At 39.9% G+C, this 14161-nt stretch overlaps 1 protein-coding gene across 4 annotated transcripts in view; it reads right to left on the reverse strand.

The window, feature by feature from the left end:
* The window catches only part of OTOG (otogelin), a 170392-nt gene that overhangs the window by 106056 nt on the left and 50175 nt on the right, over nt 1-14161 (reverse strand). For all 4 annotated transcript variants that reach the window (XR_012159331.1, XM_073347364.1, XM_073347366.1 and 1 more), the window contains 7 exons: nt 12878-13010; nt 11712-11889; nt 9000-9124; nt 7476-7688; nt 6272-6437; nt 4258-4332; nt 663-703 (listed from right to left, as the gene is read on the reverse strand). Coding sequence is in view for 3 of the 4 variants with exons in the window: in XM_073347364.1 (XP_073203465.1) it covers nt 663-703; nt 4258-4332; nt 6272-6437; nt 7476-7688; nt 9000-9124; nt 11712-11889; nt 12878-13010 (931 nt within the window). In the remaining variant the exon portion in view is untranslated. The remainder of the gene's footprint in view (nt 1-662; nt 704-4257; nt 4333-6271; nt 6438-7475; nt 7689-8999; nt 9125-11711; nt 11890-12877; nt 13011-14161) is intronic.

A 14161-nucleotide genomic window follows, 5' to 3' on the forward strand; every position in this document is an offset into this window, starting at 1 on the left:
GAAACATCCTGCACTTCACAGCAAGTTAAGTTTTTTTTAATCTGAAATGCACAGGAACATTTTCACAAAGTCCAGCCCTTAGCCCCTCAGGATCTGCTAGTCAGAGTAAAGATACTATAACACAAGAAGCAATTGTTATTTATGTTTTCCTTTTACATATGCACCACACACAACATTATAATTCTTATGACATTTATACCACTCTGGGGAGAAAGTAAAAACTGATAGTACAGAAACAGCACTTAGCTAAAACTGTGAGGGGAACAAAATCTCAGTTTGTAAAAACATTGGAAATGTCCAGTTTTTCCAACATTTTGTCAGACAAATCTGGCCTACGTTTGCTCCATGTGAAGATCTGCTGTTTACATTACATAATAAACTTAGGTTGCATTATCAATCTGAAAACATTTTGCTATACTAAAATATTGATAAAAAGCATTTTCTCACAGATAGCCAGTAGTTTCAACAGAGTATCTATTGTTTTACTCTAACCCTACTTTTAGTTATACTATAGGTTAAATTTCTAATTTAAAGCTCCAGTCCTGCCAAGTGATGATTGTATGGACCTTTATGCCCTCACAGAGTCCCACAATAATCAATGAGACATCATGGAAGAAGCAGGGTCTGTCTTCTTCATGCCTTAATGCATCTTCTTCACTTACCAATGTTGTTCTCACAACTCATCATTCCATCTTGGCAATGGCTGCAACAAAAAATATATAATTAGCTGTAATTAAAACCAGAAAGGTTTCAAATATTACCCTTCATCTATATTTGAAAAAAATGTGTAAAATGTTACTCAAAATAAAATTATATAAATATGTATGCACAAAGATAACCAATAAGGGAGTTTGTGGTGTCTTGATCAGAAGGTTCTTAATGTATATCCAAGTTTCAGCCTATCTTGCTGCTTATATATGTAATAAAAGAATAGAACAGTCCTTGTAATAAACAAACATTACATAATACAAATGCTAAGTTTAAAGAATAGAGCCCATGGAGAACTAACTCAAAAATATGATGACATTACTAGGTCGAGTCCTGTTCCAACTGATATCAATGGGAGTTTTATCACTGACTGCCACGGTAGCAAAAGCAGACCCTGTATGTGAAACTGTGTTACATGTATCTTACAGTAAGCATTCAAATATGTAACTACAGTAAAAAAACAAAACAAAAAAAACCATATACACAGCTATAGCAAGCTATTCATTAGACTTCAACTCTGCGTAAGAGAAAGCCCCTTCTAAATAAACAAAGTAAACTATTAGTATTTAGAAAAAAATCTTTTGGTTAACTATTGTAAATATTCAGTGGATTGATTTTTCTCTTTAGAAGCCCAAAAAGATGCTGAAGAGTGGACTGGCAAGTCAAATGGAAACCCAAATGACTCCAAAGATAGCTCAAAACAGTGTCAATTCAGTAAGATAAAATGCTGTGTTGTACAAAATAAAATCACTGGACTTCACTTCCCCAGTCCTGCCACCATAAGCTATTAAAGCAAAATTCAGTCATGGCTGAAACACAATGAAAAAGGAAAATAAATCACAGAAAAAATTAATAACCACAACTATTAATTGTTCCAGTCTCTCAGGCTGTGTATGTTCCTCTTTTTCCAAATGCAAGCAAAGCTCAGTTACAGCATCATAATGTTGCTGATATTTCTCAACTGCTCCTAACCTAGATCATTAAAGAAATGTCCAGCACACACAAGATCACCGGATCTTGTACTTACATCTCATTTTTATTATGACTCTTATGAAGAAAGGTTTCAATTAGAGTGTACTGGGAGAGGGAGGGGGGCTTACATGACAAGCTTTCAGCATCAGAAGGACTGGAGAAAAACACAACTCAATATATCCTTACTACTAAAAAAAGAAAAAAAAATCTAAGTCAGTATCTCCCACTGCTTTGAGTGTGCACACACCATCGGGAGAGATCATCTGACTAACTGGGGTGGTGCAGAACAGTCACTGTGAAAGCTTCTCCCACGCTATTGCGCTAATATGGTGGGGCTAAACAGGAGGAGGCGTGATTAGATTCATGCCTCTGCCAACAAAACAAGTGCAAAGAAAACCAATGAACTGCTTAAACCCAAAACATAATTGCAATAAACATTATGTAAAGCAGCACTGAACACTGGCACTTTCTGTACCTGTCTAATTCCAGCCAAAATAGTCTACTACTTTATAGAACAGTAGCAAATTGCATCAGATGAAGTGAGCTGTAGCTCACAAAAGCTTATGCTCAAATAAATTTGTTAGTCTCTAAGGTGCCACAAGTCCTCCTTTTCTAGTAGCAAATTAGATAGTGACTCAGTCACTGGGAAGAAAAGAATAATGTTGGCTCTAATTCATATTCTGTTCTATACTGAAGGAGAATTTCAGCCAGTGAACTTTAGTACTATTCACTTATTCTTCTGCGACAGTTGTGGTCTCCCCAGTTCACCTCTGCTAGACAGCCAGTAAATAAAATATAAAAAATGCTTCTGTCTGTGCTACTGCTTATTTAATATTGTATTTGGAGCAACATATATTTTACACAACTATCCAAATGCACTAAAGGTGCAGGTTCTGTCTTATGGAGCTTGCAATCTAATTCAGAGAGAAGAATATGGAAAAACAATACAGGACAAAAATGGTGAGGGAGAGTGCTGTTGTGGGCGTGGAACTGCATCACAGTGGAAGTGGGGTTTTTTGAGGAGGTGGTTGAAAAAAAGATCGCTAGAGCACTTGGAAGAAAGTTAACAATAAGAGGCTGTTTCAAGCATGAAAGGAACTCAAGTCTAAAAGTGGAAGGAGACTAAGGGAACAATAGGACAAAGAGGATTGGATGAGCCTGAGAAAGACCCGAACCATTTTTAACAAGTATATAGCAGTAGGCAAATACATTCTGTTACATGCTGCAGTTTTATTAGTGATCTCCCATATATACAGATATTATTACCCTAAAATGTCTCTTAAATCTGACTAGTTCCTCTAGACCCACTGTCCATATAGTAACTCATATGTAAGACAGTCTCTGTATCAATTGACCTGCAAAAATCCATGTTAAAGTGTAGCCAGAGAAAAATCGTGACTAACCAGAAGGTAAGCAAGATAATCTTACAACTGTCTAAGAGGTCTACTCACAATGTAGACCAGTGCAAAGTATTTTAAAATGTGCTATACATAGTCCAATATGCTACATTTCACAATATTCTTTTAGTTAAAACACAAGGGGCCACATAACTGATGTAACTCCACTGAAGTCAAGGAAAAGATGAATTTGGCCTTAGAATTTAAAACATTTCAGTCAGTGGATCTCAACCATCTGATAATTCCAGTATATGCACAGAGAGGCAAATCCTGTCCAAAATGCTTTCATAAAAGCAGGGCTGTGCACCCCTCCACTAAATTCTGTGCACTCCTTTCTTTTGCATGCACAATAGAACTGCCCTAGCTCTGTTGCCAGGGTACACTCCCCATGGGCAAGAAGTCAGAGACAGTATTGGCCCCAAAGTGAAGACAGGCTTAATCAAAGAACAGTTTATATATTTATCTGGATCGGTGTACTTGTTGGTTCAAGAGTGCATGAGAAGGACTGGCATGTATTCACACTATACCACTGGGTGTTTGCCAATACTGATGCCTAGTCAGGTAAATGGGAAATCAGACTTTAAAGATTAACTGATGTGTTTTATTAACCAGCCAGACTTTTCCAGAGTCAAAGCAATCTCTTCTGCCAGCAAATAAAGGCAGTGAAAGTAAAATAGGATGTTCGATACAGGGGAAGGGGGTTGAAATTTGACTCATCCCCTAATTTAACTTTGCCAGGCAAAATTAATGGGTGAAAAGGATGTGTCTGGTAGCACTCAGATTAGTTTAACAAGTGCCTGGATTGGAGTTCTGCCTCCACAGCATTCCCCTGATCCCAGGGGGGTTCAACAAGGGTCTAGTCCTGCCAGGTTGGAAGAGGAAAGCCAGGGAAGGGGTTGGGGATGCCAGGGAAGTCCTCAAGGTTCTCTGCACCATTAACTTGCATGCCTATCTATTCAGTGTTGTGGAGCCCGCTTACAGGAGGCTCTGAGAGGAAGCACAGCAGAGAGAATTTCTAGAAGCATGCATTTCACAGGAACAGTGCTGTCCAAAGAGAGGCAGAAAGTCATGAACATTTTAAAGCTAGTTTACAGAATTCTCAATAAAAGATAAAACAGGATAGTGCGAATGACTTGACAGAGCACAGGGGAAAAAAACCCAAACAAGGGGCATGTCCTACCATTTGCCCAAAGAGGTGATAATATTTTCTCCGGGTGGATATTCAATTCCTTGAAAATAACAAGGGCACTCATTCCTACAGAGGAGAAAAACAAATAATTTTAATCATATGGGAACATGTACATCATGCATTAGAAGACAGACATAAGGAAGAAAAAAAACCTTCACATTAACCATTAATTACTGCCATTCAAAAAGTTGATGATCTTATTCTGCATGGTGTATTGGTCTGGATCCTTAGCATGGTATTGTTACCATGAGGGCATTGAGATGTGTCTCCATGAAGGTAAGGTCAGCAGCTTTCTGACACTATCTATTGTGCAAAGGTCTAGTTCGTATAATAGACAGCAATAGGAAAGAAATCTGGAGCAGCTACTTCAGACAGTAATAGAGGAATGATAATAATCCATCACCATCACTTTAATATACTAGTTGTTTTTTTTTAAATCATAGTTTATACTCTAAAAAAGATTTTTTAAAGGTAAAGAAGCAAAGCAAGTCTCTACAGCCTACGGCATGGAAAAGGGGGAACACAGCCACAGGGAATGCCATGAGAGTAGCAAACAAGGCCAACACTTTTCCTTCCATATAAAATCTGTACAGCTGATTGGGATGTATGGAAAGAGATGGAGCATGGGGGAGAGGCATTCTGCACTGCATGTTCCCTCTCCTAACTCCATGTTCATCAGGAATTAGTTAATAATGTATTAAGTGAAATTAAGAATCCCCTTAGTTCTGTGTGACTCCCATCAGAAGACAGACTCTAGGGTTCCCCTGTGGTCATTGTTTGTTGGTGAAAGAACTAGAAGGCATGGAGGGTAAGACTCTCTACGCATCGAGAGATCCATGAAAACCTAAGACTGCAATCATGTAAATTCCTGGCTTTCATTTGTTTTTTATGGTACTGATTCCCAACCTCTGAATGTTCTATATCTCTATTGGTCCCACAGTAGAGAAGCGTGAATATTGCACCAGCTCTCAGAAGCCACCTGGATTATTTTATTCCACTCCATAGGTGAAATCCTGACTCTACTGACATCAATGGGCGTTTTGCCATTGACTTGAATGGGGCTAGTATTTTACCCCATATGCTTTTTTATGCTGAAAGAAATATATGGCAGTATGATCCCAGCTGCATCAGTGTAAAACCCGAGTAACTCATTTGAAGTCAAGGGAGTTATTCCAAATTTACACCAGTGTAATTGAGGATCTGGTTCAGTGTCACCAAGTATTGTCAGCAGTCATTTATTTAGAAGATTAAAAGAATTCATTCTAATGTTTGTAGAAGTGGATGTGGTCTCAGGACTGAAAATGCACAATGTTGGTAAAGCTGATAGATAAAAACAAGGCACAGCATGGCATTGCTTATCTATCTATCTAGGTTTCATACTGATGCCCATCACCATAGTATATGAGTGCTTTCCATATAAAATCAATAGCACTAGCAAAGTCCCTACCCTTTTTACCTCTCCAATATTCAAAAACAGCTAGCATGTAAAGACTGATCATCATCAATACCACGTTATAAGACCTGGAGCTTTACAATTTTAGCTTTCATGGGGACTGTCTGCTCTGCAGGGAGAACTCTACTGAATAACAAAAAGGTCCATAAATAAGGCACTCCCTTCCTGCAGGACAGGTGAAATGTTAAGGCTCCAGAACTGTATGTGGAATTCATTGATAAAGCAATGATGAAATTCAGTGGAGACTATAATAAAAACTGTCTTTTGAAAGAACATCTTTATCTCTGCTTTTTGCACTGCTAAGAATTGGCCTTTCAAAACAGCACACCAAATTGTGTAAGGTGAGTTTAAGAATCAAAGGATTGCAAGTTTCCTGATTAACATGATTCTGTGTGATACTAAAAACCTGCCAGATCTAGGGGAGATGTATATTGTTCTACAGAATACACAAAGCACTCATAGTTTCTAAACTCTCTCTTGGATTTGAAAATATAAATGTACACATTTAAAGTGGTACTTAGACTCACTGTCAATGCTGCAAGTTATACCTACCTCTGTACACATCTTTCAGTCTTGCTGTTCAAATACATTCCAAGAGGACAAGCACAACCTTCAACACAATCACCGCTGCATGTCTCTGGCATAGAAAATGTTTGGCAAGTTTGGCCACAGGTAGATACACAGGTACTGTACTCCTTTGTGTCCTCACATGAAAGAGCTATCCAAATGAAATAGATCTCTCTAATTACAGTGCAAGAGATTCAAGTACACTCCAATCTCATAAGTCGTTTTTAGGGCAACACGTTTTCTGATAAAACATCATTATTTCTTGGATCCCAGTTACATTAGAATTGCTATTATAACACCAAGGGATATAAATTACACAGATTTAAAACCAGTGTCAATTCAATGAAATCAGTGCAGTTAATCCAGATTTACACTGGTGTAACTGAGACCAGACTCTGGCCTTTTGTCTTTATAACTCTCAACATGCGTGGCTCTCAAGTGAGTGCTTTGAACAGTGCACAACATCTCAAACAAAAACACAATGAAGCAACTGATTAAGATGTTGGTGCTTTACAGCTGTTGAATCACACAGTCTGAAATTTTGTTTGCAACAGTCAAGAATACATGCAGTCTAGTGTAGTTCCATTAACTGAGGGATCGACCACAACTGCCACGTATCAATGGGGGAAAAAAGAGACTCAGGTTCTTGAAGAATTGTTGGAGGATTTCAAATCTTTCAAATGTGGATTTCCGCTACCTTACCTTAGCTATGATATCAACACCTTAATTCTTCAATGATCTAGTTTAAAAAATCCACAGAGCCCTACTCTGATTAGAGAGAACCAGAAGCTATTTATCCATCCCATGAACTGCACCAATACAGACATTTGGGATGAGATATTCAAAGTAGTCTAGGAGATTTAGACACACAAAAATAGTGGAAGATGTGTCTTCCCTAGCCTGTTTTGAAAACAATTCAGCCTTGATTCTCAGATAAGAGAATTATATGTTATGATGTGTGAGTGGGAGAACAGAGAAAGAGCTATTAGAAATGACCTTCTGATAAATTACAGCATTTATTCTGATTTGGTGAGAAAAGGAACCTCATCCTAGTACTGTGTATAAAAAGAATGGACTATAATTCATTGGTCCCATATATGGAATAGGCAACATCCCATTTAGTTTGTTCACCACCATGCATAAAACCTATGACATTAAGTTATTAGACCTGAACTGAAAGACAACTTACCACAGTCTGGGATGCTAGACCTAAAATCTATTATCACTCCATGTCTTCGGCATTGATGAGCATAATTGGCTAAAGCAGAGCACAAACAAATCTGGCCACATTTGCAGGTGTCCCTTCTGCACTGCTCAAAATAGGAAACAGGACTCAGATAGGTGTGGCAAGGAGCAAAGAGTTCTTTTGTAACGATGCTACAAGCTTCTGCTGCATAAGAGGCTGTTAAGGTAATACATTAAAACAAACATATTTTAGCTCCAAAACTATTAACACTTGGTAGAGTTCTTAGAGGAGGAAGTAGTACTGTTTATTGAAGCTGACCATAGCAAGAGATTTATGAACATATTTTACTCTATAGTAGATCTGTATGTGTAACTTCCATTGCTATCAATAGAAATTGCACTGATGGCTGGAGAAGCAGTCAGGCCCAGCTCCGTAAAGGATGCTAAGCCTAGAAAAACACAGTAATAACACTGCGATCCACAAAGCCAAACTAGCCAATGGAAGATGCCGAAGAGAGGGATGTGTCCTAAGCCCTGCCCCTCTCACAGAGATAGGCACTAAGTCCAGGCTGTAGGGAGATGGCTATTTCTGCTAGTCATCCACAGAAGGGAACCCCTCTCCTAGAGTCAAGCAGCTTACACACTCAAGTCATTTCATGTGAGAATGCGTTAGGCACCTGCCTCACTCCACATCAAATGATAGGAGAAGGTGGTAGTGGTATCTGCCTAACACCACACAAAATGGGTGGTGGTGATGGTACCCAGTTTAGAACTTTTAACCCAGTGGTTAGAGCACTCACCTGGGAGGTTGGAGACCCAGGTCCCCCCTTCTGCCTGAAGCATGGAAAGGATTTGAACAGCAGCTTCCCACCACTGAGGAGTGTGCTGTAACCACTGAGCTACAGGATATTCTGGTGTTGAAGCTATTCTGCTTTGGATAAACAATTAGATAGTCATTGGAGATGGGGAACTGGACCCTGGCTTTGCCACCTCCCAGATGAGAGCTCTTACCACTGTGCTACAAGTTATAGGGTCGGCATCACCACCACAACCATTTCGAATGGGACTCAATCCAGCAGGCAGTCTCTAAGCACACCTACTGGATCAGCCCCTGCAGGTGAGTTAGGTGGACAAATGTTTTTTCTCCTGCAATTTGTAAATTGCTTTGGGCCGTAGGTATGAGAGAGGTACCTGGTGGCCTAGAGTAAGGCAGCAGTGCACATGCCCAGAAGCAGAAACACAGGTGCCTACAGGATTAGACAATAGCCAAGCAAGAGTTCTGTGGATCACAGTGGAGCCCAAAACTGGGACTTAGACACCTAAGAACCTTTCTGGATCTGGGCCTTGTGGGCATGTCTATACTGCATCTGGGACCAAGACTCCCAGCCTGGATCCACACACTTGTGCTAGTGGGGCTCGTATTAGTGCACTAAAAAGAGTTGTTTAGCTGTTGTGGCTCGGGCTCAGAGATACAGCAGGATGAAACATTTTGGTGTCAAATCAATAATGATTGATCTGTACTGCTCACCTGCCTGTAAGTGAATATCACATGGGTCCATTGGTGAATGGTCATACCCAGGGGCACATGCCGATGAAGTTTTCCAGGAGTTTCCAAACAGCTGTGGGGTGCTTTCAGGTACTCCTACTGGAGATCTTTTGCAAGACAAAGGTCAGTCACTGACAACATCACAAATTTACAACATGACTGCTCAACTGCATCACACCCTGCAATGAAGTTGGTCAGCATCCCTGTCTCACTGCACTCTTGGGCAGTGCTCCAACAGGAGGGTATGCCTACACAGCAGTTAAACACCCACGGCTGGCCTGTGTCAGCAGACTCAGGCTCAAGGGGCTCAGATTGAGGGGCAATAAAAGTGCAATGTTGGCATGGATCCCAGAGTCCGGGCTCCAGCCCGACCCAAAATGTCTATGCTGCAATTTTACAGCCCTGCAGCCCAAGCCCTGTGAGCCTGAGCCTGCTGACACTGGCCAGCCACAGGTGTTAAATTGCTGTGTAGAAATACCCTGTGCTTTTCCTGCTCACTCCTCTGTCCCTCCTCTGGTAAAAATAGTACCTTTTCCATTCCACTCCTTCCTCATCTTTCCCCTACCTAGAATCCTCTGTCTGCCCCTGGCCATCTCCCCTGCCAGGACTCTCTCTGGTCCCTGGAAGAAAAAGGGAAGGGGCGGAGAAGCAAGGGGCCCAGAGATGTGACAGAAGGAGCAGCTGAGTGTTGCTTGGCCCCAGAAAAAACAGCAGAGGTGCAGCAGCAGCTGCAAGGTATAAAGGAGTCAGCCAGCAGTAACTAGAATTGCATTTATTTCAGATATATGTGAGAGGGACCTTTTGTGTATTGTGGGGGCAGGGGAGTTGCATTAATGCTGGAGCAGTGTGTGGGAGGATTGTATTAACTGGGGTGGGGACATGCAGCATTTTTTGTGGAAAAGCCACAATAATGGAGTAGGCAGCATCCTCTGTAGAGAGGGAGGCTGCATTCATTCATTTTGGGGGTAGTCTGGGCCAGGACCCCACTGCTATAGCCATGCATACACTCACTCTCACTTGAGCTTCGCCTCTGTATGGTACCTGTATGTTTTGTTGGACAAATGGTTTTTAAGGAGCTTTTATCACTGTGTAAAGCAAATCAACCAGGTTTGTAATCTGTTACAGGTTAATTGGGGATGGGCAGGAGGTTGTGGGTACATCTATGCTGCAATAAAAACTCCACAGCACCAAGCCTCAGAGCCTGGCTCAACTGTCTCAGGCTCACAGGGATCAGGCTGCTGGGTTAAAAATTGCAGTGCAGACATTAGGGCTTGGGCTGGAGCCCAGGCTCGAAGACCCACCCACTTTGCCGGGATTCAGAGCCCAGGATCCAGCCCGAGCCCCTACACAGCAACTAGTCCCATGGCTAGAGCACCGCAAGCCGAAGTCAGCTGACCCGGGCCAGCCATGGCCGTGTCACAGGTCTTTTATTGCGATGTAGATGTACCCTAAGAGATTGCATAACCAGATCATGTGCTTCACACAGTGAGAAAAGACCCTTAAAAACCATTATAATTTGTCAATTATGGCATTAGATCTCAATTATGGTTTTTTACTTAAACACTGTAATCTGCCAGTTATGGTGCAGCTGTCACATTTCAGCCATTTGTCACCCATTTGGATGGCTTGTGTTACAGATGGGCAGGTTTGGAGATTGAGAGGTGTGTTGCAAACATCTGATGATTGTGAATTAAACTTTTAAGAATGTAAGAATATCGTGGCATCTTGTAAATACCGTTGGCAAATTTATGGCACATCCCAGTGTGATCTAGGCAGTGTTACCTGATGATTCTTTGTATCTTTAAAATAAAAAATAGAGCTAGTTGGAGGGAAAAAATAGTTCTAAAACTTTTCAAAGAAATTAGGGACATTTTTGTGTAAAAAATGTTCCTATTTTTTACTAGCTTTAACAAAAAGTATTCAGTTTAATTTAAAAATTAACACTTCTTTTCTTTCCTTCTGACAGGTCAAAGGAACGTCCCCTCCTGCTCTAAATGAGCTCAACTCCTTTCTGCTCTGTTAACTCCTCTTTATCCTTTTTCATTCCTTTCCACTTTACTTTCTCCCTTCTTTATAATTGACTATTTCTTCATCCTGAAGCCACTTCACTGTGCTGGGTCTGCAAGACTGCACACAGACTTCAGGGCAAAACGGACCAGATTTAATATGTTTCACTGGAGTGCTCATGCAGCTCTAACTGTGTTCCAATGCATTCACAACAAAGTGAAGCTCAAACAACAGGCAAATTCATTTTGAAATCTACTGCTGCGCTGCAAGACTCAGCACAATGGGAACTCTGTTGGAGAAAGGAGATTAGAATGGTAGTGGAGACTAGGATCTGGAAAGAGATAAGGAAAGGCTTGCGAGGAAGCAGAAAGTCCTTCAGGAAGGAGACATTTTCAGGCACAAATCTCCAAACAAACTAGGTCTGGGAGCTACTAGAACTTGTTTATATTCTAGTGTATTTTTATATGATTATTTTCATTTAAAAAAAGACATCAACATCAATGAGGTTTATATTGTCTTAAAGGTTTCCCCTTCTAGCAAATCAAAACCAACTTCTCAGTTCCAGCATTCTGAGGGAGAGAAGGGGGAAATATGAAGTCAAACTCTTGGTATCTGTCCAAGAATCTTCAGCATGCATATTTTCTATACCACTCTAAATATATGAAAAAAGACAGTAGTCATTCATACAAAAAGTCATCCTGCATGTTCCCATTGAAGGTTCCACAAAGGCCCACAGTATCATCCTTCCATCGGTCATCAACTTGAAGATAGAGCCTTAGCCCCTGCCTGTCATACAGTATCTGTAGTCCAGTGTTGGTCTTTACTTGCAAAAACACAGAGGAGAGCTTCCTGATTTCAAAAGAATCTGGTTGGGAGGGGAAGGAGAAGAAAGGTAAGTTGAAAGAAAATGGTTAAGAACCTTGTTCTAATTTCAATACTTTTTATTTTATGTCAGTTACATTTTCCATATTCTGAACCCCCCAAAAAGCAACAGTGATATATCACAGGAGAATAGGACGTATTTTACTGTCTCATAAGGCAAACTAAATGTTTGATACATTCTCTCAAGTTGTGCAAAAACACATCAAAGGATCACTGCAACTTCATAAAGAGTAAGTAGAATCAAATAGTTTTAAAAACACAATTCTTTCAGCTAATCAGCTGTAGGCAGGTGACATCATCATGCTGGTGGCAATGTACTGCATGAAGCACAGACATTTTGGACAGTTCTCACAGAGCCTGATCCTGCAAGATGCCAAGTGCCCTTAAGCTCTCACTGAAGTCAACACAGATCCTTGCAGGATGGGGCTATGGTTTAATATGCAAAATACTTGACTCTCCCAACAATGGTATATTAAAAATGCACTGGGTTGAGGCAAGAAAATACAAAACCCAAACTTAAGGCAGAACTCCTCTGGTGGATCTCAGGTGGATCTCAACACCAATATGCTATGTAAGTAGAGCAAGAAGAACTCCCACTGACATTGCTGTGAGTTCTGTATGAGTAAGGAGAGGAGAAAAGTCAGAGTCAAGACATACAATGACGATTGGAGAAAATTTTGCTTTTAGGACAGAACTAAAGGAACTTGTAGTCTGAGTGATAGACTATGGGCCTGTCAAAGGTACAATTAACTTTATCTTCATGTAAGAGGCTTTTGGCATAATACTAATACTGAATATTTTTGTCATCAAGGCATTAAATACCACTGCAGTTAGTTAAACACCAGTTGGTGCCATCCTATGGGGAATTAGCAATGTGTCAATGGCAACAACATAATTCATACACATGGTTTTTAAAATACGGCTTTGGTACTTGATATGCATTATTTACTTATGTATTTATTATTCCTTACCATCTGAATAGGGCAGGCTAATTTTGTACTGATCATATATCAAAACATCTCCTGAATGAGTCAGAGTCACTTGCCTCTTGGGATCCTGATTAAGAATAAGATTGACTGATTGGATACATGATCCATCTTGGTTCTGCAAATAGGAGTAAAAGAAACATTTTAAGTTGGGTTAAATGTTAAAGCAGAAGAATGGAGAGGGGGAATCTGTAAATAATTTTCAATTGTATCTTGCCTCTTTAGAAAAATGTATTTGTAAAATATGTGGTTTCGAAGTTCAATTTAAAACAAAGTTAATATGGAGATATTTAAATATAGATGTTTGAATACACTTGTAACATATTAGACAAATACAGCTTAAAGTAAGAGATATAAAAACAAATACAGCAAAATCTTTTTATAGGGCCTGATACAAAGCCCTATGCAATCAATGGGACATTATATTAACTTCAGTAGGCTTTGGATCAGGCTCATTTATTTCCAGAAAAACTTTACTGAAAGTTGATGCTTGTAAACAAAATTACATTCTGCACATTATAATGCAAAGAAACAATATGAGTCAGTCATTCCATTTAAATGGAAATGGGTTTTTGCCATATCTAAGTTATTTCTAAACATTTTAAACCTAGAATGCTTTTGAAAGCAATAGCAATATATGATGTATATAAAAAGAGGATCCATGGCATACATGATTTTAAAGTATATTTGGGCTCATTTTTTCCCAGGCAAGAGATCTGAAATCCACTGGCCTAACCTATTTGCCATGTCTTACAAGCAGTCCTTTTATCTAGCTGATTAAAGCTCATCTCAGAACCACGCTGCAGACTCACTGGCAACAGGGCTTTGATGACACATGCCTGCTGTGCCATTTTATCCAACCACATACTGATTGAACGAAAACAGTGATAGGAATGACACAGCCAGGACTACATATAGGAGGATACTTGGGAGTTGTATTGGTTCTCTATGGACACTAGCTAAATCTTACACCAAAGGAAGGAACAAAATCATTCTAAAACAATCTATCGACCCCTGGTAGTTCCTTGCACTCAGGTCAGTGACACACAGTGATCAATGGTATAAAAGATCTAAATAATCAGACTTTGTATTGTAAGTGATCACCAGGATTCTGCAGCAGAAACCTGATTCAGAGAATTGTGTTAAATCTAATCTAGGAATAGGAACATGCCATGTGCCATATATGGTAAAACCAACTAACACTGTTCAAAAGTTCATAAATTGAATACTTGAATTGCAGTAAATTAAGTGCTCTGAAATTGAAAGACC

This window comes from Lepidochelys kempii, chromosome 6, assembly GCF_965140265.1.
Source record: "Lepidochelys kempii isolate rLepKem1 chromosome 6, rLepKem1.hap2, whole genome shotgun sequence".
Taxonomy (NCBI): Eukaryota; Metazoa; Chordata; order Testudines; family Cheloniidae; genus Lepidochelys; species Lepidochelys kempii.